Below are 26,443 nucleotides of genomic sequence, written 5' to 3'. Positions count from 1 at the left end.
GTACGGGGGATGGCTTTAATTAGCTTGTGTCTCGGCTGGGACGTGGAGGCCTCCAGAGCCGAAGAAGTCCTGGTGGAAATCAGCAGAGCCCCAGGATCAGATACGGGAGGTTGCATTTAGGAAAAAGACCTGCATGGACCAGCAGATTTTTCCTCTAGATTGGTGGTTAGCAAGGCGGAAACAAGCCACGGCGCTGGTCTGGCACCTCCCAAACGCTTAGGAGCGATGGCTCCTCCCTTGGCAGCTTGCTTTCTCCCCCCACCCCTTTGCCTTGTATATAAGGCCCCCTCGGAGCAGCCTTGGCACAACACAACCCGCTCCGGCGAGGCAGACAGCAAGCTGCACCTCCAGTTCCAGCACCTCTGCTCCTGAGGAGAGTGAACCAGGCGGCCTTCAGCATGGGTGAGAGATACTCTGCAGCCTCCCCGCAGCCCACAGCAGCTCCAAGGCTTGTAGGTCCACCCTGGATCTGGCTCCAGCCACTGCCTGGAGGCTGCAGGCATCCCACCTTGACACCGAGTCCCCCTTGGGGACTGGTAGGTTTGTTCTGTCAGCGCTGCAGGAAGGGGAGAGGTGGGACCGAAGTTTGGCGTTTTGTCTGACTGGTACCAAAGGTTTCCTTTGTCTCGCTACCGATCTGCTTCTGGGGGATCTTTTTGCCTTGAAAAGCTACTTCCATGTGGCTGCAGCATCCGTGGTGAGGGGAGCCTCCCCTTCTGCTGGGGAATCGTCAGGGAGACAAGAAACCAGGGTTATTTTCCAGGCTAGACCTTCGATACTGACATGGTTCTCAGTGTAGGCTCGCTCTCCTCCACTGGGGCTCAGAGGATGCAAAAGGGAACGGAGCAGTGGTTTGGTCTGTGATATCCTCAGTGTCTCTTCTTCAGGGGAGAATTCCTCTCCTGGATCTGAGAGTTTTTACTGCCATAACAAAAGTAGCTGCTGGTCTCAGAGGTGGCCGTTGACAGCTGGGGTGGGAGAAGGTCCATCGGGTGGGACAGAGTCTTCTGCACAGGCACCTTTTAAAGATGTGGACGTTTCTCATTTTATTCTTCTCTTCTTCTCAAATCAGACAGATGCAGGCTTCAGTGCTACGACTACCCCATCTGCCCGGATGTTTTGAAAGGCAAGTCCTCTTGAGCGTGTTTTGGAGTGGGGGGTACTTGGGAAGGAGCTCCGTGTTTGTGGAGACCACCATTAATTAACTGTGTATGCGGAGTCCCTTCCCCCAAAGGGAGAAAACTGTAACTATATGGAGATCCACTTTTCTTGTTTTCTTACCTCTGGGTCAGTAATGGAGCCAGGGTTGGACAGTTGCCAGCGAGCAAGGAGGAAAGGAATGGAATGGAATGGCATGGAATGGGATGGGATGGAATGGAATGGAATAGCATAGAATAGAATGGAATGGCATGGAATGGCATGGAATGGAATGGCATGGAATGGAATGGCATGGAATGGGATGGAATGGAATAGCATAGAATGGAATGGGATGGAATGGAATAGAATAGTTCCAGCTGGAAGGGACCTACAACGATCACCTAGCTCAACTGCCTGTAGGAAGGTCGTAGCATCCAGAAAAATAAGTTCAGTCCTATCTGAGAGTCTCTTGAAGCTTTTCTTTTCCTTTCTGGCTGGTTCATGGCATGTTTTAACACAAGCTTTCTATATACCCAGCTCCTAGAGAGGAGGTTGCCTACGTGACCTGTACCTACAGGGAAACATGCATCGACCAGCCTGACTTCCTGGCCACCATCGATCTCAACCCCAGATCTCCATATTATTCCCAGGTACCTGTGTCTTGACTGTGTTTTTACTGGGCTGATGACTAGCCTGTCTCTGTGTGTCAGATCCATGACATTTACTCTTTTCCACTGTCCCCTGTGTGCTTGGCTGTAGTTGAATCATCTTTTTTTTTGTGTCCTGGGACAAGTCGGCTCTGACTCGCTTCCAGAGCATCTTGGTGCTGCTAGTGAGCTTTTGAGCACATGCTCTGAATCACCCTCTCAGTGGCTGCTCAGCATGGAAAATGGCCTCTAGTGACCCAGGTGGTTTAGGGTATCCAGCATTTTTGCAGAGTTCAGCATGTTTCTGTTGTGCTGCAGTGTCAGAGATGTTCTGTTGTGCACTGTACCAACCTGCTTGCTGTCATCCTAAATGGGAAATCGGCATTTACCTGTCTCTCAAGGCTGCAAAGACAGGTTATCTACATCAGGGGTGTATATATGACCTGATTAGTCCATTACTACAAGAGCTTAGAAGAAAATGGACTTTAAAGCCAATATAGACTTCTGAAAGTTTTTAACACATTTTGAACTCCATTCTTAGGAGGAGTTTGCAGAGCAATGCACCAGTTTTGTCAAGTTGATAATCATCATTTCTTCACATACATGATTTTCTGAATTTTAGTGGCATGGGGTGAGGAATTCTTGAAAGAATCTCCGCATTTCTCAGCTGCACACAGTATCCTAACAAAGAGCAGTGGCCAGTGCAAGGAGCAGCATTCTCCTCCCTAAGTCTCTAGAGGCAGTCCCAGCTACAGTCAAATGGAGGCTACAAAGACAGAAGTATCTGCCAGCATTAGGGTCCCCATTTCTCTGTGCCTCCCTGAGTGAACCCTAACTCTACCTTGACTGCCTAGGTGATCCACCGCCTGCCCATGCCCAACCTCAAAGACGAGCTGCATTCCTCGGGGTGGAGCGCTGGCTGCACCTGCTTTGACAATATCACAACGAAAAGGAACAAGCTGATTCTTCCCTGCTTGATTTCTTCCCGCATTTACGTGGTGGATGTGGGTTCACAGTGCCGGGCTCCCAAGCTGTGTAAGGTATGCCTGAGGTGATTCAAAGACAAGTTTCTGGGAAGGAGTTGGGAACTGGTGCTTCTGGAATAATACCCAGGGAAGAAGGGTTCTCTCTTCATCTTCTCTTCCACCCTGATTTTAGAGAGCTGGGTCACGTTTCCCTCTCAGCTCTCTCCTCTTCAGACCAGGGAAGGCTCCGCTCATCATTGCGTTCCTTTCTCTGTACGTGTTTCGTTCAGAGAACGGAAACCCCATGCCTGCCCCCACCCAAATAGGGAGGTGGACAGACAAGCTGTTATGAGTTAGGTGTTGCTGCATTCTTGTTGTCTGTGCGGAGGGGAGCTCAGAAGCTTCTGTGCTCCTCTCCAAGGAGGAGCGGGCCCTAGCAAGTGTGGGTTCTTGGGAAGAAAGCTCCCGCAACCGTCAGAGATTTTCAGAAGTCTGCGATGGCCAAAGGCTCTGCCAGGGGGTGTGAAATGAGCTGAGCAGTCGGACACTGAAGTGTGTGTGTGTGTGTGTGTGTGTCAACTTTTTTCAGATGATTGAGCCAGTGGATGTCTTCTGGAACTGCAACAAGGGATACCTCAGTGTAGTTCATAGCCTGCCTAATGGTGATATTCTGATTGCCAACATGGGAGATCCAGCTGGCAATGGAAAAGGTAACTTGGCCTTTCACTAAAATATTCACTAAAATATTCACTAAAGTGAATATTAAGTTGGGATCATTTTTGGTCCTCAAAACTTCTGCTTAGCACGTATAGGAATCTATAAACACATCTCTTTACCTAGCAAAGAGCTGTAGAGTCTTTGCAGCTAAGTATCTCAAGTATTTTGAAGATCTTGGCTGTTTAAGCTAGGCTAATGCACAAAGCACGATACCTATTTAGACGTGGAGTATGTGATTTGTTGTGCATCCCCTTTTTGTATCACAGGTGGATTTATTGTGCTGGATGGAGAGACCTTTGAGCTGAAGGGGAACTGGGAAAACGAGTGTGAGGCCCCCCCCACTGGATACGACTTCTGGTACCAGCCACGCCACAATGTTCTGATCAGCTCTGCTGGATTAGTCCCAAAACGTGCGGGACGTGGATTTAATCCCGACGACTTGAAGAAAGGTGAGGCAATACGGATGCAAGCGCTGAGCCAGAACTGCCCGAGGTGGTGGGAGGGTGTCGATGCGGTCAGAGAGAGGGGACAGGAAGATTTCTCCCCAAACGGCCGATTTTACAGGCACTGCTACAGGGCGTGCAGCGTCTGTCCTTAAGAGAGGCTGGCCCCTGTCTTTTCCCGCTGCTCCCTAAATCACGGCAGTTTCTCTGCTAATTCTGGCTGGACGGTGCCATGGCCGTTGGTGTCTGTGAGCATTTGGGGAGGGGTGAGTCTCCATGGGTAGCCCCCTCTCTCCTGACTTGGTTTTCCTTTTCCTCAGGGGTCTTTGGGCGCCGCCTGAACGTGTGGAACTTGTCCTGCCGCACCCTCACCCAGTGCTTTGACCTGGGGGAGGACTCTTTGCCCCTGAGTGTTAAATTCCTCCACAACCCCGATGCTGCTGAGGGATACGTCAGCTGTGCCCTGAGTGGCATCGTCTACCGCTTCTACAAGTGCGAGGCAAGTATTCTGCCAGCAGCCACGGGAGACCCGGCCATGGTGAGCTAGAGGGTGATGGAGAAACGCGCAGAAGAAATTTGGGGTAGCAGAGAGAAAGAAGGAGGCGTGTGGAGAGGGCGGTATCCAGACCCTGCTTTGGACGTGTGTGCTAGAATGAGAGGAGTCTGTTCTTCCACTGAGTGTAAAAGCCCATCGTGACCAATTGGGACTTCTTGGCTGAACAACTGGGGGATTAATTGGAGCGATGAGGCCCAGCCTCGCTGTTGGTATCAGACGATGCTGCCCTTACTGGTGTCTGCTCGTAGTAGCTGGGTGCAGTGGTAGCCTTCCTCAGGCAGCTTTGCCTAGCTGTGCAAGTGTGTGAGGGCAGGGGAGCGCTCTTGCCTGAGCAGCCAGGAGCGCTCCTGGAGCGGTGCCTGTGTTTCTTGTACAGAGAGACAACTGGGCAGTAGAAGAGGTGATTCGGATACCGGCCAAGGACGTGACGGGATGGATTATGCCCAAGATGCCAGGTTCGTGTGCCCTGAGGTGGTGTTTCCTTTTTCCTCCCGGAGCTTTGTGTTGTGCAGCTTGGCAAAGGCCACTCGCTGACCCTCAAAGCCTTGCTGCGTAAACACGGCGGAAGGCTTGTCGGAGGGGCTGAGGGGCTGCGCACACCCCCAGGAAGACACTGCTGCCCCGGCTGGAGCCTGTGCACTTGGGCAGGTCTCCTGTGCTGGAGGCACGACGTACAGCATGGCAGGGAGAGATGCGAGCTGGGGCTCGAAGCAAGGCACGTTTTCTGTTGCTGCTGCCTTCTCTAGAGCTCTTTGTTTCTGTGCCCTAGCCTTCACAGTCGACCTCATCATCTCAACGGATGACAAGTACCTGTATCTCAGCAACTGGCTGCACGGAGACATCCGCCAATACGAGCTCTCCAAAACCTGCAAGCCCAGGCTGGTGGGACAGGTAAGGCAGGAGCAGAAGGGCTTGCACTGTTGGGCTCCCTAGCGGTATCTGGTGGTGGTTGGATGACAAGGCAACATGTCTCCCGCTGCCTGGCTTCCAGGTGTTTGTGGGAGGCAGTATCCTCAGAGGCGGACCCGTGACTGTGTGTAGAGACGAAGAGCTGAAGTGCCAGCCGGAGCCCTTGGTGATCAAGGTGAGTTCTGCGTCCTCTTTGCCCTCTGGTGTCCTTTGGACTTGGGCTCTGCTCTGCTAGTTCTCTGCCCAGGGTTTCTGGGGTGGGGCCCCGTTGCAGTGGCCCGTGTGTCTGCAGCACCTGGTAGCTTGCCTGTGTTAGAAGGGGAGGCAGCCGCTCTGCTCTGCTCTGCTCTGCTCCCCTGCCCCTGCTTGTGCTTGGCTGCTGAACGAAAGAAGCCAGTAACACCACTGCTGTCTGTTGTGCCTTCAGTGCAAGAGAGTGTACGGCGGCCCTAGTAAACTGCAGCTCAGCCTGGATGGCAAGAGGCTGTACGTCACCAACTCCTTCTACAGCACGTGGGACAAGCAGTTCTACCCGACCGTGGTCAAGTAAGAAACATGTGGGAGGAAAGGAAAGGGGCCTCTTTGGATGGGCGCTCTGTTAGAGAGGGGAAAGGCGCCTCATCTGGGGGGCTACAAGGGCGCGTTTGTGATTGCAGAGGGACAGCTTTTCCTAACATCGTCCCCGCAGCTTCCTCACGTTGAATTTCACATGCAGTTGACTCACAAGCGTCTCTGGCTGGGCGAGGTGCGGCTGCTGCCTGTGCGGAGCGGCAGTGCCAGGGTTTTGCTTGGGAGAGCCCAAGTGTTTCAGTCTGAAAGGTGGAGTGAATCCATCTGTGGATCTCTGAGAGCCAGGCCACGTCTCTGCCACAGCATCTCCCAGTGTATCCACCAGAGATGTTTTGATGTAGCAAAGCAGACGATGACCTCCAACACAAAGGCAAGCTCCAGCCTGCCTATCGCATCATGCCTAGCGGTTTACTCGCGTCCATTGAGAATTCAGGAAAAAAATGTGAGCGCTGGTGTATGCCGCTACTGAAACTGGGCCTCTGCTCCCTTCTCCCGGTAGAAGACAAGATGTTCAGGAGAAAGCCTCTTCCTCGATACGGAACAGGAGGCTGAAGAGCAGGATCTCTTGAGCAGGACCGTGGTTTGCTTGTCTGTAATAGCTGCGCTCTTGTCCCCTCGCAGGGAAGGCTCGGTCATGCTGCAGATCGACGTGGACACTGAGAAAGGAGGCCTGACCGTGAACAAGAACTTCCTGGTGGATTTTGGAAAGGAACCCAATGGGCCTTGCCTTGCCCATGACATCCACTTCCGTAGTGGGGATTCCACCTCCGACATCTTGGCCTAGGCGCCATGTGGAAGACTCCCTTCTTCTCTCTCTCTTCTGTAGTGCAGCCATTAAGAAAGAGCGTAGGGTAATTGGGTTTGGGGGTCCCCGTTCATTGCTGGAGTCTTGATTTCTGCTAACCTGAGCTACGGAAGCTCTGCCTTTTTGCGAGGGTTTGGTTCAGGCAGACCAGTGGACACATGGCATGTTTTCAGTGCAAAGCAACCCCTGGGCGTGGTTCGCAGAGCAGAGCCCAGGACAGTTGCTCAAATGCAGAGATGTGCAGTACGCACAGTGCCTTTGGGCAGATACCTGCATACCCACCGTGCCTCGCTTCATTGCTACAGGCCTGTCGGACGCCTGCCTTGATGTCCCCGGCCTGTTAGCTATTGCTGTCTAGTACCGGGGCCGGTAGCAAGGTGTTGAACTCTCAGTTACGATTCAGCGCTTGTTCACCCTTGAAAACTAAGGCAAAAGAAAGTGAAGTGCCCAGTTCGCCTGAGTTACTGTTCTTCAGCCGGGTCGTTCCTGGATAGTCTTCCCCTGGCACGAGAGCCCTCTTGGCTCCCTTCTCACGTGCTTGGGTCGGTACGCGTCACAGCTGAAGGAGTATGAAGTGCTTTATTTTGAAAAGAAGTGCCTGTTTCCCGACACTGGTTTGCTCTTATGTTCTGCTTTAAACAAGAATAAAATTGTTCTTTGCATCAGCTAGATCTTCACGTGTCTTACTGAAGCCTTTCAGATTTATTTCAGGGGAAAACAAACGCCAGCAGGGGTCAGTGATAAGATCAGGGTTTTGAAAACCCCTAAGACAGGACACTGATTGTGCCAGAGCGCCTGTTAGTCTTCTGGGAAGTTTCTGGTAGAAATTGTCTTTGCTCGTTCTTTTTTTTGTGTGCATTCTTGCAGGCACGGCTTTTATAGGGAAGCGCGGCAACCATTTGTTCTTTTTCTGCCCCAAACAAACGTACCTTGTCAAAGCAATGTAGTGTTGTCATCCCCCAAACCAACCATTTGGTTTTAGTAGGGCTTACTTTAAGATACGTGAAGGGCTGCAAGAACACACTTAGTAGACGCTCCAGTGCAATCCCGTGCGTTTGTTAAGCGGTTTGCTTGCTGCTGGTGAGAATATCGGTTTCAGCTTGATCGGTTCCCATGGACGGCGTAGTCTTAACACAGTTGAGGCAGAGTCAAGTCAGGGTTTTCACCCAAAGTACTCTGCATACAGTTAATACGGTGTTGGCAAAATGTCCTTAGTCCCTTCAGAATTCTCCATAGGCTGTCCTCTTTCGCAAGATGTACTCGCTGGAGTTGTAGGTTGTTCTCCTGCTTATCACGTGCTGCGTAGGATGCCAAATCCCACTCGCCCAATGTAAGCCTGTTTGCTACACAGGAGGGCAACCACCGGCCTCCAAAACCCCGCTGCACACCCACACATCGTCCCATTAGTCCCGTTTGCCTTGAGCATCTTCACGAGGGTACAATTTGCAGCCAAAACCGTAATGAGTTTGGAGGCTGCAAAAATTAGGATATAAAGAGGATCCTTCTAAGTTTTAGCCCTTTATGGATTTACCTTGGAGGAACACAACTTCATTTACTTCCTCACCCTGCTCACGGGCACGCATGTTGCTCCAGCTCTCTTGAGCACCCTGGGGTGCTGCTGTTCAGCGTCACGATCACTTGCGTGTGACAGCCCCTTCTGATCCTCCAGCTTTTGCCTTGTTTGAGGGCCTTCTCAGGGGATGTCCCTGCTGTTGCGGTGGCTTTTGAATGAGCCTCATCTCACCTACCTTCAGACCCTACAAGGCACGTACCTCACTAGAGGTGCCTCCTCCTCTCCGCTGGCTGGAGGGAGAGTCTGGCCAGCAGACATCCCCATGCCAGCGTGCGGTCCAGATGGCTGGAGGTAGCTGAGCTGAATCCGCCCTGGAAACCCCTCCTCGTGATGGGGCCGGGCACCATCCACATCAGTGGAGGGAAGAGCTCCCTTACCTCATGGCCGTGTTTACGGGTTTGATCAGAGAGTCTGCTGTCCCTTACGCTCTCAACTGAGCACCCTCTCTGACCTGCAGGTGGTCACACGGCAAGGCGAGGACTCAGCCCGGGCTTTGAGCTGCAGCTGAGCCACGAAGAGCAACAGACAACGCGGCAGGGGTGACCCAGCTCCTCGTTCCACCATCAGGCCATGCTCTGCCCAAGTTGGATGGATGTGGACGTATTTCTGCTGGTACGAGCAAACTCCTTCATCCCCTCCAAGGCCTGTTCCCAGGTCTTTGGGTCCTGACTCCCATGTTTCGGGGAGCGTGGGCCTTTCCTCACCCTCGTGCATGAGTTATCCTGAGGAACGTGGAACGTGGTGCATCTGCAGCGGCTGAATGTGCCTCACCTGGGGAGGCGGTGAATTGGGCTGGCTGCAGTTGGATGCTTCGCCTGTTCCCTCTAGTGGTTATTTGGAAGATAGGTTTCTCCCTGGTGCCAGCACCCATCAAGTCCTTCGCAGCTTCCAACAGATCTCCTAGACCATGAGGACAGACACCGCTGGCATCACCCCTCTTCCCTAAGGGAAGTAACACTCTTACAGCAATCTTGCTGAACTGCAGTGGAGACATTTCTATGGAGGATGACTGGAAGGTGCATGTGAGGTCCAGATGAAGCCGGGCTGCTGCTTATACATGCCTTGTCCTTTGCATTTAAGCCCTGGGGCCTCCTGGAGAAGATTTCTTTGGTCAGAGGCAAGGTGGGACACAGGGGGATGTGCTGACCGCCGCGGTGTGGATCTGCAGTGCGCTCCATAGCATGGTGTTGAGCATCAGATACAAACAGATGAGCCCAAGCTGGAAATGGGGGGGAGAGATTGAGCCAAGGCCATCGGTCTTCTTGCTAGCAGATGCAATGGGCTGAGAGCCTCTGATGGCAGAGTGAATGACTGTTTGAGCTTGCTGGTTTCAGAGTCTACCTCTGGGGTGAGCACTGGAGAGGACAAGGCAGCAACCTGCCAGCAAAGATGTGCCTGTGAAGGCTGCGCATCCACTGCATGGCCCTTACGAGCCAAGCGAGCTGACGCCCAGCTTTGCAGCCAGAAGCAGCAGCAGACACTGAGTAAGTCAGATGTGTCATGGGGAACACTGTTACATTGCTTCTGCCTCCTCCCAGCCAGCAAATTAACATCCCACAGTAAACACTCATCCTGCAATTAAAAGAAACCCAGTCCTCGCTTTTCATTTTCACTTGTGATTAACATCTGCAACCTCAATATTTCTGTGGTTGGGAATGCAGTGCTTGCTTGTCTCTCATCAGGGGCACCCTGTCAGCCCCATGCTGCTGCAAAACGTTGCTTCTAGCAAGGAATCGGAGGAGAGGACCAGCCTGCTTTCCCTTCGTGGCTAAAAGCCCTTGTGTTTCCAGTGTGCGAGAATGTGTGCGCTATGCAGTGCAGCCACAGCCACGTCCCCTACCGCTCTGGGAGGGGAGGAGGCTCTGGTAGTACTGAAATAGCTTCCCTGCATGTTTCCAGTGCTGTAAGATGCTAAAGGCTGCCCTGGTACCTCCCACACCCCGAGGTGTGTGGATCCTCCCCTTGGTGTCCTTTTTCCAAACCCTCCTTCTCCCCGTCCTGCTCCCTATATATTTGAACCCCCGCAGAGCTGCACCTTCTCTCTTGACTTGCTCCTAGCAGGCGGAATGCAGGCAGGATCATCTCCTTCCGCTGCTCAGCAGCAGGTGAGATCCAGCCCAGCCTCCAGCACAGGTAAGAGATCTCTCCGTTGACTGCAGCTTGCTCTCCAGAGGAGAAGGCTTGGCACTGTTGGTGGCTTGCTGCCTTCTGGCCATGGGCTCTGCTCCAGAGTCCTCCTAAACTCGTTTGGAGCTGGGTCTCGTGGTTTTGTTACTGTGACACCCAGAAAACAAAGTAAAAAGAAACATGGGGATGAATGTGGTGTTTTGTCTGGCCAGGAAAGGGTTTCTTTTCTCAAGCTACTAAAAGTGCCAGGAAAAGTTTAGGTGGACTGATGATTAAAAGCCTTCTAACTGTTCTCTCATTTATTCATCTGCAACTTGTACAGGCTATGCTTGCTATAGTCAGATATACCAAGGCAGGGAGTCCTCAGTGCAAAGTCTGGCTTTGATGGGGCTGTTTTTGCAGGACTAATCTAAGGAGAAGGGAGAAGCAGGCTGGATGGGTGGTTTCTCAGTGCTTCAGGTAGGAGTGTTTCCCTGGAGGAGCTGGGACACGAGTGATACAACAGTAAGAATAAAAACAAATAAGGAGCTTACACAGCAAAGTTGAGTCATACAATTTAGCTGGGAGTTTTCCTCCCTGTCCTCAGGCTTGCCATCGTAAATAGGGAAGAGGTGTTCTTTCAGTGGTGGTTGTTGTTCTCTAACAAGCTCTCGTTCAACTGCATTAAGGACAATTTTCTCAGCGGTTATAAAGAGAACGAGGCTGGCAGGGTTCAAAGTGCCCCGGAGACCCTCAGCAGCGTGATGGGGATTCCCAGAATGGTGCTAGGGGCTGGCAGGGAGGCTGATGCCGCGAGCACTGACTGCCTTGGGTGGAAACAGCTTTCTATGCGAAAGCTTTGCATTAATGCTCCCAAACCAAGGCACAGTAAAGTGCAGCCATCCCAAAAAGGGTCAGGAGAAGCCGCAGACCAGGCTCAGCTCATCCCGCTCCTCACCCTGCAGCGAGGGGATGCTCTCTCCCCACTCGGCTCTAGGGAGAATCCTCTCCCCTCCCTCTGCCCCCGGTGCAGCAGCCCAGCCATACTGCCTTTCTTCCTTGCTGCCTCCCCTCCTCCTCCTCCTCGCAGAAGAACCGCAGAGTTCTCAGCATTGCCTTGAGGCCGTGCAAGCCTGGCATTGCCCCTACACGTGGTGAGCAACCCTTCCTCCCCGCCACAGGGACACGATGGGAGGCAAAGTGGAGAGACGGCTCTGAGCCTTGTACCTTTCTGCCCTAGGAATATATCACTGGCCTTTTTGGCTGCCCAGAGACCCAAACCTTTCTGGGGGTCGTTTGGATGCACGTGGGCATCCTGGTTTGCCTCGGACATTGCCATAGAGTGGGAGCATGCACAGCCACTCCAGCGAGCAGTTCCTTCGTTAAAAGGGGATTAAAAGAACTCGCTGTTGTCTAATTTCTGTGTTTCTATTCTTCTCAATGCAGAAAAGTGTGGAGCGTGTGGTCCTGGCTTCGCCTCGCCTCTGGATGCAATGAAAGGCAAGTCTGAAATCCAGGGCAGGCAGGGAAGAGCCCTGCACTCTCTGTGATTTAGGTGAAGATTAAAACAATGCTTTCAAGTGGGCATTATCAATTAACTCCATTCTCTGAGGAGGCTCCCAGCACGCGTTAGGGAAGCGATGGTTTCGCTTCTGGCCTGTCCTGAGGCCAAACATCAATTGCATAATGACAGCTTGGTGTCAGAACAAACCTTTTTAGGTTTCGTGATGGCTTGGGATGGGTCATAGCCTGCAGCAAAGTCACCTGTGGCTTCCTTGTGCAAAACCAAATGGGATTTTTAAGTTTCTCAGAGGCAATTGTATTGCTATACCCCCACGACACCATCACTGGAGCTAAACCTGGGAAGGGAGAGGGGACCATCCTGATTTTTCATTGCACTCTGCTCCTGATGGCTGGGATCACAACATGACAAAACCTCCTTGTATAAAAACGAGCCTCACGGGCTGCTTCCTTACATGTCTGGATGCTTTGCCAGGGAATCCTTCCTGCTGTATTGCCGAAACACTGGTGCTTTGATGTGAAGAGACTGATGAATGCATCATCTCGGGCTATCCCTCCCTTAATCCTCTTCTCTAGGGCTTAGCAAACACATCCCTGAAACCTTAGAGAGCTTTGGACCTTGCTCATGATCTGTGATTCCTATCCCTGAAACGTCTTTGAACCAAGAAAACAAGGAAGAGATGAGTCTTTAAAACATCCCCGCGTGTTGGCAGGGGGGGACAGTGGTTTAAATTAATAGCAAATAGCACAAATCCCATTGACTCTGCTACTCTGGCAAGTTCCCTTGGGGACTATCTGGTTGCTTCAGTGGTGCCGAGTAACTGGCACCCAAAAAGCTCTTCCATGCAGACATCTGGCAGGTCAGGCTCCCGAGCAGGTGGTGAGAAGCTCCTCGGTGTCCTTCGGATACCTCGGGCGGTGTATGAGCTCTGTGCCTGCGTCCCATACCCTGACTTTTGGTGCCACTGCAGCTGCAGGGATGGGATACCTCGGCGTTCAGCAACTGCTCTCAAACCCAAGACTGACACAGGCACCACTGTATAAAGGTTTATAAAGGCACCATGTTGCAAAGCCAGCTATTACCTGTTTTGGATCAACTCCAAAGGTCCCAAATCACCTCTCTGTCTCCGTTTCCCACCACTCTCTCTTCCTCAGCATTTCCTAAACCAGTTCTTCCCCACTAGCCCTGGCTTTGGCAGTGCTTTATCCTGACACAAACGAGAGTGAGTACCACCTCCGCAGTGACAAGGAGACTCCGTGGGGTCTGAATGCCCTTGCTTGAGGGCTGGGCATTGCTCAGGTCCCAGGGCAAAGCCATTTCCCGGCAAAGCCGATCACACTTCCTATCAGGAGCAGTGCGTGCACCAGGGCAGCAGCTCCTCTTTGGGGAGCAGGGAGCATGGCAGACCTGTTGCTGCAAGGACATCCCTGGGGCAGAGCCCTTCTCCCTTTCCCAGCGGGATGCCCTGCAGGCAGGGAGCTCTTGCACCACCTCGTCACGGTAGATTTTCACTGCTCGGTAGGGCTATCGGACGGCACAGGGGCCTGGGGGCCTTTCTGCCTTTGGCTTCAGTCTGGCAAGCACTTCTCGTGTTTTTAAGGCTTCTCCTGTGCAGATGTGATGGAAATGAGACGCAATGTGTTTTGATTCGCGTGATTGGTAGGATTGGGGAGGGGCTGCCATGTCCTCGCAGGCATGGGGTGATCCCAAAGCTGTGGACTTCCTTAGGGACTCTGAGGTCCAGAGATCCCTTCCCAGGGCAAGGGATATAAATAAGCCCAAACCCCCGCAGGGAAGCCCCCTCCAAACAGAGTCCTGCCTAGTGCCTCTGGTACAGCAGAGAGATGGAGATCCAACCGCCCCATACATATGGGGGAACACACCGGCTCCCCGGGAGGGAGATCTAGGCTGACCAGAGACTCCTGCAAGGTTTTTATTCTGTCAAAGGTGGTTTCTGCTGATGCTCACGCAGTGTTTCTGTCTTGAAAGGTCCCCGGGAGGAGATTGTGTATGTGCCCTGCATCTACAGGAACACTGGGATAGAGAAACCTGACTTTCTGGCCACTGTGGATGTCAACCCCAAATCTCCGCACTATTGCCAGGTACCAAACGCTTTATCTCGGTACTAAACTGGCCTGGGAAACAGCTCAGTGCTTGTCCTTCACGTGCCCCAAAGCTGCTGGCTCAGTACCAAAGGCTGATGCCTGTCCGCTTCTTCCCAAGCCCCTGAGCCTCCCTGTGCTTATGAAATGTAATGTAAAATCCGCTTCACACCCCATCCTTAGGAGCCCCTGTGCACCATCGCTCCCCTCTGCAGGGTGAGGCTCGCTTGAGGCATCCTGACCCTATGGTGGGGTCTGCAATGCACTGAGCTCCCCGGTCTGCCTGTGATCCTGCACTTGGCAGAGGACAGACCAGTGTAAGCAAGGCTGGGACTTTGCAGGTGATCCACCGCCTGCCCATGCCCAACCTGGGGGACGAGCTGCACCACTCGGGGTGGAACACCTGCAGCAGCTGCTTCGGAGACGCCACCAAGAAGCGGAACCGCCTGATCCTCCCCAGCTTCATCTCCTCCCGCATCTATGTGGTGGACGTGGGAACCGACCTGCGAGCTCCCAGGCTTTTCAAGGTACCTTGGAGGTGGTGCCAATACACGTTAAAGGCTAAAGGTCTGGGATCGTGGCTTCTGGCTGCGGGAATAGCTTGGCAAAGAGCCTTTGGGGTACATCTATGAGCTTAGCAGGACCCTGCTGTCTGGATGACAGCACGGGAAGGCTGTGGAAGGTGGTTGTTCTTCTGGTGATGTGCAAATACTGAGTTCTCCATCTAGCTCTGTGCAGGAGGGGACCAGGGCACGCCGGGTGCCAGGCACAGCACTGCCTGTCGGGTTTACAGTCCATGTCTCGCCTGCGGCGTGTGTCTCCGAAGGAGCCCCGGGCACCTGCCTGCAGTTTGCCCCATGCCTGGGTGTGCAAGGGCCTCGCTGGTGGCCTCAGCCAGCTTCTCAGGGTGAGCGCAGCAGCCGCCCTGTGTGCCGGCATGCCTGGGGATGCAGGACCGTGCACGCTCTGCCCCAGCTCACATGCTCAGCCCCTCTGGCTGTCCGGCAAGTCCCATCTTGAGGTCAGGCAGGCCGCGCCACAGGTAACACCAGGCTTGTGAACCTGCATTCAGCGCAGCAGCCAACACCCTTCTCAACCTGGGTCAGCCCGGCACGGAGGACGTGACGGTGCCTGTGAACTCCCCGGCAGGTTGTCAACTCGGAGGACGTCTTCTGGAAGTGTGACCTGGGCTACCCCCACACCTCCCACTGCCTGGGCAGTGGTGAAATCATGATCAGCACCCTGGGAGACCCAGCTGGCAGCGGGAAAGGTACCCCAAGTCCCCCCCAGTCTTCCAGGGAGAGGGTGCTGGGACAGGAGGAACAGTCCTCACATCCAGAGCTGTCCTGGAGACTTCATCCAGGACTCCCAGCCCGTTCAGCAGCCTGGTCTGCAACGGGTTGATCTGTCTGTCGCTGCTTGTTTTATAACACGTAAACTGTTAATCTGGGTGATTTCCTCACTACCGATGTGGTTTCGTTTCTGCATCAGGCGGCTTTATTCTGCTGGACGGAGAGACCTTCGAGATCAAGGGGAACTGGGAGAAAGGGGACAAGATCCCTCCAATGGGTTATGACTTCTGGTACCAGCCACGCCATAACGTCCTGATCAGCACTGAATGGGGAATCCCAAAATGCCTGGGATATGGGTTTGACCCAAATGATCTGAAGAAAGGTGAGAACACTGTTGTTTAAATACTTGGGGAGAGAGATGCTGAGCAGGACTGCAAGAAGGCCAAATTTCAACCCTCTTCTGTTGCTAGTGAGAGCTGGCATCTAATGGATGTAGATAAAATTGTCCAAGACAGTTTGCTTGCAAAATGAATTTCACACCAATTCCTAGAGATCCCATGGATTTAAAAAAGACAAGCCCAGCCCATTTACTGTAAAGACACTTCAGTTGCAAGCACCAGAAGTTCAACCCAAGACAGTCCATAAATTCTGCTGTTGAGCTGTACGTGGGGTTGGATTTCGGCTGTAGGGATGAAGGATGAAGCTCCATCTCAGCCCAGCTCCTCCAAAAAGGTTACACTGCCCTTCCCAGCCCCGTCCTAGCGAGATGGTCCCTGTTGGATGCTGGGCACCTTCCCGTGGCTTTTGCCAAGGTCCAAAGCAACCGGCGTGTGCTGGTGCAGATACCATGGGGTTGTCCCTGCGGGGAGCTAAAGGGGCTGAGGACTCACCCGAACCCACAGCACATCTCCTTGAGACCCTGCGCCTCGCAGCATCCCCTCTAACTCTCCCTCCCAGGGCGCTACGGACGCTGCATCAATGTGTGGGACTGGACCACTCACACCTACGTCCAGGCTATCGACGTGGGCGAGGACGCGGCCCCCCTGGAGATCCGCTTCCTCCACAACCCCGCCGCTGCCGAGGGCTACGTGGGCTGCACCATCAGCAGCGCCATCCACCGCTTCTACAAGACCGAGGTACGTGCTCCCCCAGGGTTAGTGGAAAAGGGGTGCTGCCCCTTGGTTGACTGAGCCCCACGACTCTGCGCAGCATCCCGCTTCCCACATCCCCCGCCGTCCTCCCAGCCCGACTCTGGTCCCTGCCGATGCACGCACCCGCCTCCCCGTGCTGTGCAGCCACCTCTCTGCACCCAGAACATGAGCTGGCTGGGGGTAATCTCACCAGAGGACTTGTTCTGACTGGCAGCAGTTTAGGCTGAAATGATTTAATTTAAAGGAGATTTATTTTTACCTTTGTTGTGGATTTACAACAGCCCAAGCAATATTCTTCTCAGTGTCTGTTGTTGTGCGTAATGACGAACTGGGTGAGGAGAGAGAAAATCTTTCACCAAACCAGCTAATCTAGCTGGAAAATTAGACATCTCTGCAAAGCCAGAGATGGCTGGCAAAGTAGCTGAGCTACAGCCCTCGAGACTAGAGGTGGTGGACGCGCGCACGCAGCATCTGCCCCGGCATTGGGTCTTATCCTGCCTCTGCCACGCACGCTGAGCCCCCTGGGGCTGTGCTCTGTCCCGCACCTCCTGCAGCAAGGAGACTGGGCGGCCGAGAAGGTGATCCAAGTCCCCAGCAAGAAGGTGGAGGGATGGCTCCTCCCGGACATGCCAGGTCAGTGCACCCCCAGGCTGGGTGCCGAGGTGCTCCCCGGCTTCCCCGGGCGCTGCCGGTGCTGCCGCCTGTTTGTGCAGCTCTGTCGTACCCTCCCCAAGGCTTCATCACCGACATCCTCATCTCGCTGGACGACAGGTTCCTCTACTTCAGCAACTGGCTGCACGGAGACATTCGCCAGTACGACATCTCCGACACCCGCAAGCCCAAGCTGGTGGGGCAGGTGAGGCAGCAGCAGGCTCCCGGTCACATCCCGACGCTTTTCCTCTATCTCTTGGGTACGGCTGGGATCAGCCCCATCCTCGCTGTCTCGGTCACCCAGACCTTTGGTCTCTTGCAGGTCTTTGTGGGTGGCAGCATCACCAAGGGAGGACCCGTGACCGTGTGCAGGGACGAAGAGCTGCAGAGCCAGCCAGACCCATTTTTCATCAAGGTGAGCTCGGCCGGCTCCCCAAAATCCCACGGCATCGCCCCCACCATCTGCTCAGTCCCACCTCCGCCTTGAGCGATGCTGGGGGGGGGTGGATGGTGACGGCTCTGCCACGGAGCATGCTGGGCAGCGGTGGCAAGGCTGGGGAGCTGGGTCCTTGCGGTTCTGCTCCACCGCATCCCGTGGGATGGACATGGCAGCCTGCACCGCCGGTCTGGGTGAGGTGGAGGAGTCCCCCGGTCTGGCACCCTCCAGCAGCACATCTGCTCCTCCGCCTGCTCCCAGGGGAAGAAGGTGCCGGGGGGGCCCCAGATGATCCAGCTCAGCTTGGACGGGAAGAGGCTGTATGTCACCACGTCCCTCTACAGTGCCTGGGACAGGCAGTTCTACCCCGACCTCATCAAGTAAGAAAACTTCGATAAGTGAGAATGATTGTATGAGCTCGTCAGGCGGGAGGCACGGACCCCGCAGCTCGGGGACCGAATTTTGGCAGCTCCTTGGAGGCAGGGGCGGGTCCTCCCCCACAGGGCGGTTGGGGCATCTGGCTCCCCCCAGCCTCCCTGCTCTCACCCCTCCGCAGGGACGGCTCCGTCATGCTGCAGCTGGACGTGGACACGGAGCAGGGCGGCCTGACAGTCAACGAGAGCTTCCTGGTGGATTTTGGGAAGGAGCCCGACGGGCCCTGCCTGGCGCACGAGATCCGCTACCCCGGTGGGGACTGCACCTCCGATATTTGGGTTTAGCCACCTTCTGCCGCCCCCAAAGCCTCTCCACGCCCCAAAATCCCAGTGCACGAGGGCTTCGGGGGGTTCACACACTCAGCAAACCGCCGGTGACCCGTGCATCCCGCGCTTGCTTAAATAGAAGCGGGAGGTTGTCGTCCTCCGCAGCAGCAGCTCTCCTCGCCTCGAATCTTGTTTTTGAACCGTTTTCAGGAGCCGCAAAACCGATGTGTGACCAAACCAGGGACACGACACCGCCAACCCCTTAAGAGACGGGGTTTTCCTAAGGCGCCCCTTGTGCTGCCGGGCCCGGCAGTCTCCGGCTCGCACGGGCACTGCCCGCACAAACGCCGGCTGCGCACACGCCGCGCGCGTGCATCGCACGCGGGCCCTGCCCAGCGCACGCGCACCCGTACTGCACGCGCGTGCCATGCACGCTTACACGCACGCTGTGCACGAACCGTGCGGGCGCCCGCGGGGCACGTGAACACGTCGTTGGTTTTTGCACACCCTGCAAGTGCACGCCGCGTGCGCGCGTCCAGGCGCTGCGCGGGCACACGCACGCACGGGCACACGCACACCGCGTGCAGGCCGAGCGCACGCCGCACACCCGTTGCGTGCACGCACGTTGCACGCACACGCACTGCACGCGCACAGGCTCGTTTACACTCGTGCTGCCTCCTCCCGCCCCACCAATCGGAAGCCTGTTACTAGGCAGACTTCAGCTCGCGCGCGGCCGCTCAGGAGACCGGCCCCGCTTGTATCCGGGTAGGAAAGCCAGAGCGGCCAATCGCATTAAAGGAGAGCGCAGTATCCGGGCAGACTGGTGGCGCCGCAGCCAATCAGAAAAAAGCATCCGGCGGGGCCCGCGGGCGCGTCCCGGTGGGGCGCAGCACTTTCGGTTCCTGTTGCGCGCGGGGCAGCGGCACGTGGCGGGGACCGAACCGGACCGGACCGGACCGGACCGGACCGGCATGAGGCGGGCCGCGCCCCGGCTGTAGCCGCCCGCAGGTGGGTGCGGGTCGGGGCGCCTCGGGCCCGCCGGGCTGCAGGGCTGGGGGGAGGGGGGCGGTCCGGTCCGGTGCGACCCCAGCCCCGCCGGGCCTGGCCCGGTGCTCCCCGGCCCGGGACGTGGCTGTCGCTGTCCCCCGTCCCCTCCCCGGCAGCTGGCACCGGTGGGGCTGCGCTGTCACGGCCCGTCCCACGTCGACCTGCCCTGCTGGTGTCCCTGTCCCGGGGGACCTGCCCTCCTGGTGTCCGTGTCCCTCGGGACTTCGGCCCTCCTGGTGCCTCATGTCCCCATCACCCTGAGGACCTGCCCTCCAGCTGCCCCATGTCCCCATGACCCTGAGGACCTGCCCTCCAGCTGCCCCATGTCCCCATGACCCTGAGGACCTGCCCTCCTGGTGCCCCATGTCCCCATCACCCTGGGGACCTGCCCTCCTGGTGCCCCCCATCATCCCTGTTTTCCTGTCCCCACGCCCCTGGGGACTTGCATCCGTGCCCCAGGCCCCATGGGACTGTCATGGTCCCCATCAGCATCCCCAGCCTGGGGCACACCAGGCCTGCGGGGACCTGCCCTTCTGGTCCCCTCCTGGGCATGCTGGGCCAGGGCCGCTCTGCGGTGCCCCCCAGCATCCCTGTCCCCTGCCAGGAATGGGGTACCCGGAGCCGGTCGTGGTCTCTGCTGCTGGAGACGCCCCTCCTGGGACCGCTGGGGCCATTTCCACGTCCACTGGTGGCTCGTGTCCCACTGACGACCCAGCCCTCCCCTCACCCGCTGCGCTGATGGAGCTCGGCCCGCAGAGCCGGGGCTCGTCTTCAGACCAGGACGGACAGGGGCTGAGGGCGGGCGAGTTTCGGGCTGCACTGGGCCCCACGGCCACCCCACTGTGCCCTGCCTCCCTCCCCGAGCCCAGCCTGGGGGCAGGTGGCCAGAGGTCAGCCCTGCAGGTGCCCAGTGGGGACTTTATGACTCTGAAGGGGTTTTCTTCCCTTTTTTTCGGTTGAATTTTCGGTTTTCGCCTCCCAACAGGAACCAAATGTCATGGCTGACGAAGAGCTGAGCGCCCGAGCCACCAAAAAGGGAAGTTTGTCACCCAGCAGCTCCCGGGGCGGCACAACCGAGTCGAGCACGCTGCTGCAGGAGCTGAAGAGCACCATCTCGTAAGGGCAGCGCTCGCTTTTCCCCGGGCAGCTCTTCCAGTTAATCTGAGCGTTACCAAATGTGGGCTAATTTAATAAGGTTGATTAATTTGCAGCCCCAGGGACCGAAGGGACAAGCGTTGCGGTGCCTTGCAGCTTCTTGCGTTGGCGCTGGCGCTGCAGAGTGGCATGGCCTCAGGCGTGCCCTGCTTGGTCCCGTGCGAGGTGCTGCACACAGAGCGCAGCCCCGCGCTGCGCTGCCAGCAGCTTGCTGCCCGTTTTGGGTGCAAAATCAACTCGGGGATTCACGGTGGCGCAGTTTTGTCTGCTGTGACCCCGTGGGATGTAGTTTTACGCCTGCTCTGCTCTCCCTGGGGTTAGGGTAGAGCACGCAGCTCTAGAGCTGGGTTGTGGGTGCGCAGGGAAACCCGGAGCACGGGGAGAATGGGCTGCGCTGACCCATGGGTGCAGCCAGCCTTCGGCTCTTGGTGCTCCGGTGTCCCCATCTTGGCATTGCTGCTCACCCCGGGGTGCACGTGTAGGGCCTGGGAGGGCCCAGGGACAGTGCTGTCTTCGGAGGCCCCGGGCAGCGGCTGTGGCAGAGAGCTGGGCAGGTTGAGGAGTGCCCTGGGTGCTGCGGTGTCGTCCTGCTCTGCGCTAACGCCTTTTGTCTCTGTCCCACACAGCAAATCCGTGCAGAGCAAAGTCGACTCCATCCTGGTGAGTGCCTCTGCGGCAGGTTGTGCTGAGGGTGAGGGAGCGACGCGTCTCCGCCTCTCTCCTCTCCTAGCTAAACTGAACCCTGGGTTTTGCCTGATCCCATTTCCCATTCAGGGTCAGGATCTGGCTGCGGGGATTAGCCCCGAGAAACCCCTGATCACTCTGCCCAGGGGGTGGCACCCACTCCCCCAGCCCTGTGTGGGACAACCCTTTCCAGTCCCCTCGAGGGGCAGTTCCTGTGACTTCGTTTGCCCAGTTCCCTCGCGCGCAGGCTGTGTTCATGCTGACAAAGCTGCTCCGGTTTCAACGCCCCATCAATTACTGCCATTAAGAGGGTAACGAGAGCGCTGCCTGCACCAGCTCTTCCTTATTTTGGATCCTTAACCTTTCTTTGTCTCTGGTCCGTTCTCCCCCTCCCTGTGGACCCTTTGACCGTAGCAAGATGTCCAGAAGTTTTCAGACAACGACAAGCTCTACCTCTACCTCCAGCTGCCGTCGGGGCCGAGCCTGGGGGAGAAGAGGTGGGTGCCGGAGCGAGCCAGCGCCGTGTCCGGGAGAGCAGGGGCTGTCAGGATGGTGGTGGGGGACGCAGATCGCAAGAGGCCAGGAGGGAGATTGCCACGCTCTGCCTTCTCCTGTCCTGCTTGTGCCACTTCTCCACTAATTAAATGTTTGTCTCGGGCTCCCACGGGAGTAGCGGTAGCCTGGACCTGAGCTCGCTGAGCACGGCCGAGTACATGCACGCGTGCAACTGGATCCGGAACCACCTGGAAGAGCACACGGACACCTGCCTGCCCAAGCAGGACGTCTACGACGCCTACAAGTGAGCGCAGGGGCCGGCCTGGTGCAAGGAGTGTCTCTCCCCGGCGCCGGGCTTGTCCAGAAAAGCCCGGTGGGGAGGTCGGTTCAGAGGGCAGCAAGCGCCTGAGTTTTTTGGGGAATGGCCCTGCCTAACCTTGGGCTCTTGAAACAAGCCACGTCAGCGGGGTGCGTCCGGAGGGCAGCGAGAAGGGCTCGACGGCTTTAACCTGCAGCTCTCCCCGACAGGCGATACTGTGATAACCTCTGCTATCGCCCTCTGAGCACCGCCAATTTCGGCAAGATCATCCGGGAGATCTTCCCAAACATCAAAGCCCGAAGGCTGGGAGGCCGAGGACAGTCAAAATATCCTTCAGCGTGCCTGGCTGGCCAGGGAAGCCCGGGGAGCTGGCTGGACTGGTGGCGACAGCTGCTGCTTGTCCAGGTTTTCCCGTCTATAAGTCTGTGCACGAGGTGGTATTTTGTAGTTTCTGAGAGGGTCTGGTTCCTGGTTTTTCGGCTCCTGAAGGTTCAGCTCGGTTGTCTGAGAGGGGCTTGGAGTTGTCCTGTCCTTGCCGTACACGCGGGGCAGCCTGGGGTTGCTCATGGCGGGCAGGGGGCACGCCGAGAAGGGGGCAGCCCGTCTCGGCGTGGGGCCGGCTGCCGTCACACCTCCAGGACAAGCCCATCACGAGCCCCGCAGCTGCATCCCTTTGAGTTGTAACCTGTCACGGCCGCGTTCGTGTGACAGCGAAAAACCTTAACCCTGCCAAACGTACTGCTACAGCGGGATCCGGAGGAAGACGGTGGTCAGCCTGCCGCCCCTGCCCAGCCTGGACCTCAAAGTGATGGAGACCGTAAGTCCCCTGCTGCCTCCGTGGGTTGGGTTTCGCTGGCCCTGTTTTGGCAGGGTAACGAACCTCCTCGCTCGATAGATCTAACAAAAGGCAGGGGGTGGAGGGATGCCCTCTCTGCGAGCAGGTTCTGCTCTGTCCCGTGAGCCTCCCCAAGGGTGGATGAGGACCTGCCTGCCCGTGCAGGCTTGTGACCTGCCAGGGTGTCTGGATCAGGCCCCGTTCACATCCGGGGTGTCCTGTCCCGTGCCGTGGGGGGTCACGGCTTGTCCCAGCAGCAGCAGTCGGAGCTGACGGACCTGGTGCAGTCCTACAACAGCGAGGTGATGGAGGCGGCCTGTGCCCTGACCTGCGACTGGGCTGAGAAGATCCTCAAACGCTCCTTCAACAACATCGTGGAGGTGGCCCAGTTCCTCATCCAGCAGCACATCATCAGCTCCCGCTCGGCCCGCGCCGACCTGGTCATGGCCATGGTGGTCTCAGGTGGGTGGTGTGGAGCCCCGGCCCCACTCACCCCCCGTCGGGCTCACTCGGACCCCCAAAGGGCACAGGCGGTTTGGGAGGTGGGGTCCCCCCGGGATGCAGTGTCCCCTTCCAGCTGCCCATGGCATGGGGGAGCGCAGAGGGGCCAGAGGCTTGTCCCTGCTCCATCGCCTTCTGTGCACCCACAGAGAGCACGGAGAAGATCCACCGTGAGAGTCGGACCCCATCGATGGCAAAGAAGAATGGCCTGGACACCTCCGAGAGCAGCGACGGGAGCCAGGGGCAGGTGAGGCCGTGCTGGAGCTGGGTGGAGAGCCAGGACGCCAGGTTCCCCACTCAGCATGGGGGGGCACGCTCGGGGAAGCAGCCCAGCTCCACCATGACGTCCCAACACCTCTCTCTGCCTGCAGATCAAGAAGGAGAGTGGCCCCAAGCCCCCCGTCCTGACACGGCCTGAGAAGAAGAAGCCCCCGGAGCCCCCCAAGGCGGCCAGCAGCCCCCAGGTGAACGCCCTGGTCGCCCGCCTGCCCCTGCTCCTGCCCCGTATCCCACCAGGGGAGCGACCGATGGCGCCCGGTGCCACGGCCATTCGCTCCTCCCCTCCTGTCCTGGCACCCAAAATCACGTCCGCCCCCCTGGGGGGCACGGTCAAGGTGGCCCTGCCACTGCCGGTGGGCACAGCCTCCCCCTCCCTGCCCCTGGGGCTGGCCCCGGGGGCCAACGGGGCGGCGGGGCTGCTGAGCCAGCAAGCCGCCGTCCCCGTCCTCAACGTGCTGCTGCCCGGCGTGGGCGTCCCCGCGGCCGAGAGCCCCGCCAACCCCCGGAGCACGGGGGGCGGCGAGGGTCCTGGCCCCCTGGACTCGCAGCGCCCCAAAGCCACCAAGCGTCCCCCGGAGCCGGCCGGCGATGCCACCCCACAGAAGCGGAGACGCGGGCGGCCGCGGAAGAGGCCGGAGGAAGGGGGCGCAGGGTCCCCAGGGGAGGCGGCGGAGCTTCGCCGCGGGGCGGCTCCGGGTGCCGATGGCGGTGGCTCGCCTGGCAGTGGCAGTGCCACCAGCCCCCTCGGGGACAGCCCGGCCGGGGGCTCCCTGCCCACCCAGGTCAGCGTCATCCATGACGGCAGGACCGGCGCCAAGGTCGCCGACGGCCGCGAGCTGGCACCGGAGGAGGAAGCGGCACAGTGGAGCCCGGGCGAGGCCGGGTCCCCCCTGGGTGACACCGGGGCTGTGAGGGGCTCCTGCTCCCCCCAGGACGGGGGGGACCCCCCCACGCAGTGCCATGGACAGACGCAGGCAGGGACCGGCCCTGCTGCTGCCGCCTCCCAGCACTTGGACGCGTCCCCCCGTGTCCCCGCGTCCCGGGGGGGCTCGCCGGGGCGGGCAGGGCTCTGCGCCCACCCTGGCACTTAGGGGCTGCGCCCCGGCCCCCCCCACCCGGCCTGCCCCCTGCCCTGCGCCCCGTCATTAAAAACCAAGCACTCTGTCCGTCCGTCTGTCCTGTCTGTGGCCCGCAGCGGGTCGGGGGCAGCGCTGGGGCTCCGGCTGCCCCGCGTGGGCGTGGGGCCCCGCCATGGGGGGGGGGGGGGGGGCACGGGCGCCCTGGGTCGGTCCAGCTCCGGCTTGGGGTGGGGGCAGCCGCGGGTGGCGCGGCCTCCAGCCGGGGGGGGGCGTGGGGAGGGGACACGGGCCCGTGGGGGGCGTGGGCGGAGCCGTGCCTCAGTTTCCCCGCCGGGGGCGTAGGCGGCGGCGGGCCCGGCGCGGGGATCTCCGCTCCCGGCCCGCGCCGCCCCCGGGGGTGGCTGTGGCGGCAGAGGCGATTTTCAACGAAAAAACGCCGGTTCTCGCCAACCCCGCGGCCGCGGAACCCGCCGGCTCCCGCCCCGCCCCGCGGCCCCGCCCCGCCCCGCGGCCCCGCCCCCTCCGCCGCGCCGGTGCCGCCGGGCCGGCAGGGGGCGCTCGCCGGCGGCCAGGCCCGCCCGCCCCCTCAGCCCCGTCAGGCGGCGCCGCGGGCAGCCCGGGCCGCCGGGGCCTGCGCCTGCCCCCGCCGCTCCGACCCGCTCCGCTCCGCTCCGGCCCCGCGCAGGTGAGCGCCGCCCCCGCGCCGGGAGGCACTGGGTCCCCCGCGGCCTCCCCTGGACCCCCGCGGCCTCCCCCGGGCCCCCGCCCTGTCCCCCCGGCCCGGGCCGCGGCGGCACCGTCACCGCGGGGAGGGGGCCGGGGGTCTCTCGGGTCGGTTTTGCGGCCTCTCCGGGAGGCCGGTCGCCCGTCCCGGCCCACGCCCCTTCCCGGGCAGCCGCCGCCGCCTCCGCCTCCTCCTCCCGGGCCGGGCCCCTGGGGCTGAGCAGGGTCAGAGCGGGGCTGTCCGGGGCCTCCGCCGCCTTCCCCGGGCTCGCCAGCACCGGCGGCGGCCCGGCGGCCGGGGCTTTGCGGGCCGGGAGCGCTTCGTCGCCCAGGAAAATAATCTGTTTCCCCTTTTTTTTTTTTTCTTCCCCCCTCCCTCCCCCGGCAGCAGCCGATCGTCCCCGGAGCCCCGCGGAGCCGCTGCCCAGGATGAGCCGCCTGCGCTGCCCCGTGCGTCGGCATCCCGGACCGGAGGCGCGGCCGTGCGGGATGGGATTGCACCAGGTACCGCTGCTTATCCTTATCCTTACCCTTCCAGGGACCTCCGCCAGCCGCCTGCCCTAAATCCCGCCGCGCCGGCGGGGAGGACACCGACCTCTCTGGCTTCGGTGCTGGCCCGAAAGCACGTCCCCGTCCCCCCCCCCCGCAGGGGTGCAGCTGGGCTCGTGGCGTAGGCCGGCTGGATACGTGTCGCAAGGACCTGTTAAGAGACTTTTTCAGCTGATTTTCTCCGTGCCGTTAGACTGCCATTTCTGACTAGGCTTTGCCAACCCCCCCGGGAGCCATCTGCTGCCCCTCGCGCTTTGTAATTGCCTAAAATATCTACTTAAAGACCGGAGATGTTATGCAACGCGCTCGGCTGGTGGGCTGCTGAGCAGCGGTTCGTCAAGATACGCGTGTTTGCCGTGGGTTAGTAATCTGTCGATGCTTTTTTCCCCCTGAAACTTCTGCTTCAAGTTGATAGTAACTTTAGGCATGGTGAATAATAATAATAATAATATTTAATCAGTCCCTTTGCTGTCCCCTACTTCTCTGTAACCTGT

General features: G+C 58.4%; 4 protein-coding genes across 8 annotated transcripts in view; all 4 read left to right on the top strand.

Annotated features, from left to right (window-relative positions):
• The first annotated feature begins 228 nt into the window (after positions 1-228).
• LOC143171207 (methanethiol oxidase-like) lies at positions 229-9,038 on the top strand. 3 transcript variants are annotated; one of them, XM_076360019.1, is made up of 12 exons: positions 229-402; positions 1,077-1,126; positions 1,675-1,787; positions 2,639-2,824; positions 3,339-3,459; positions 3,733-3,915; positions 4,230-4,408; positions 4,842-4,920; positions 5,235-5,356; positions 5,457-5,549; positions 5,802-5,920; positions 6,566-7,414. In XM_076360019.1, exons 4-12 carry the CDS (start codon positions 2,657-2,659, stop codon positions 6,726-6,728), a joined length of 1,227 nt encoding a protein of 408 aa, XP_076216134.1. In that variant the 5' UTR covers positions 229-402; positions 1,077-1,126; positions 1,675-1,787; positions 2,639-2,656; the 3' UTR covers positions 6,729-7,414. The 3 variants fall into 3 exon arrangements, with proteins under 3 accessions (XP_076216134.1, XP_076216133.1, XP_076216132.1); XM_076360018.1 differs by lacking the exon at positions 6,566-7,414 and adding an exon at positions 8,780-9,038 and having other exon boundaries at positions 339-402; positions 1,073-1,126; XM_076360017.1 differs by having other exon boundaries at positions 339-402; positions 1,073-1,126.
• Positions 9,039-10,232: 1,194 nt separating this feature from the next.
• Positions 10,233-18,453, top strand: LOC143171209 (methanethiol oxidase-like). The gene is made up of 12 exons (XM_076360021.1): positions 10,233-10,455; positions 11,875-11,928; positions 13,940-14,052; positions 14,394-14,579; positions 15,202-15,322; positions 15,544-15,726; positions 16,302-16,480; positions 17,050-17,128; positions 17,230-17,351; positions 17,469-17,561; positions 17,844-17,962; positions 18,139-18,453. Exons 1-12 carry the CDS (start codon positions 10,389-10,391, stop codon positions 18,299-18,301), a joined length of 1,479 nt encoding a protein of 492 aa, XP_076216136.1. The 5' UTR covers positions 10,233-10,388; the 3' UTR covers positions 18,302-18,453.
• Positions 18,454-19,121: 668 nt separating this feature from the next.
• On the top strand, positions 19,122-24,762 carry RFX5 (regulatory factor X5). Of its 2 annotated transcripts, none has more exons than XM_076360062.1 (10): positions 19,122-19,291; positions 20,316-20,446; positions 21,112-21,145; positions 21,584-21,666; positions 21,843-21,968; positions 22,193-22,309; positions 22,719-22,800; positions 23,076-23,280; positions 23,469-23,566; positions 23,691-24,762. In XM_076360062.1, the coding sequence occupies exons 2-10, from the start codon at positions 20,328-20,330 to the stop codon at positions 24,687-24,689; spliced, it is 1,863 nt and encodes a 620-aa protein (XP_076216177.1). In that variant the 5' UTR covers positions 19,122-19,291; positions 20,316-20,327; the 3' UTR covers positions 24,690-24,762. The 2 variants fall into 2 exon arrangements, with proteins under 2 accessions (XP_076216177.1, XP_076216176.1); XM_076360061.1 differs by having other exon boundaries at positions 23,073-23,280.
• A 550-nt stretch (positions 24,763-25,312) lies between these two features.
• PI4KB (phosphatidylinositol 4-kinase beta) overlaps positions 25,313-26,443 on the top strand; it is a 28,269-nt gene continuing 27,138 nt past the window's right edge. The window contains exons 1-2 of one of the 2 annotated variants that reach the window (XM_076360214.1): positions 25,313-25,362; positions 25,789-25,904. The gene's annotated coding sequence lies outside the window, so the exon portion shown is untranslated. Of the gene's footprint in view, positions 25,363-25,788; positions 25,905-25,938; positions 26,310-26,443 lie in introns of those variants that run through there. The other variant, XM_076360216.1, reaches the window with a different exon arrangement.

This window comes from Aptenodytes patagonicus, chromosome 26, assembly GCF_965638725.1.
Source record: "Aptenodytes patagonicus chromosome 26, bAptPat1.pri.cur, whole genome shotgun sequence".
Classification (NCBI taxonomy): domain Eukaryota; kingdom Metazoa; phylum Chordata; class Aves; order Sphenisciformes; family Spheniscidae; genus Aptenodytes; species Aptenodytes patagonicus.
The sequence above is the reverse complement of the archived record's forward strand: the minus strand, read 5'-3'. Positions and strand labels throughout refer to the sequence as shown.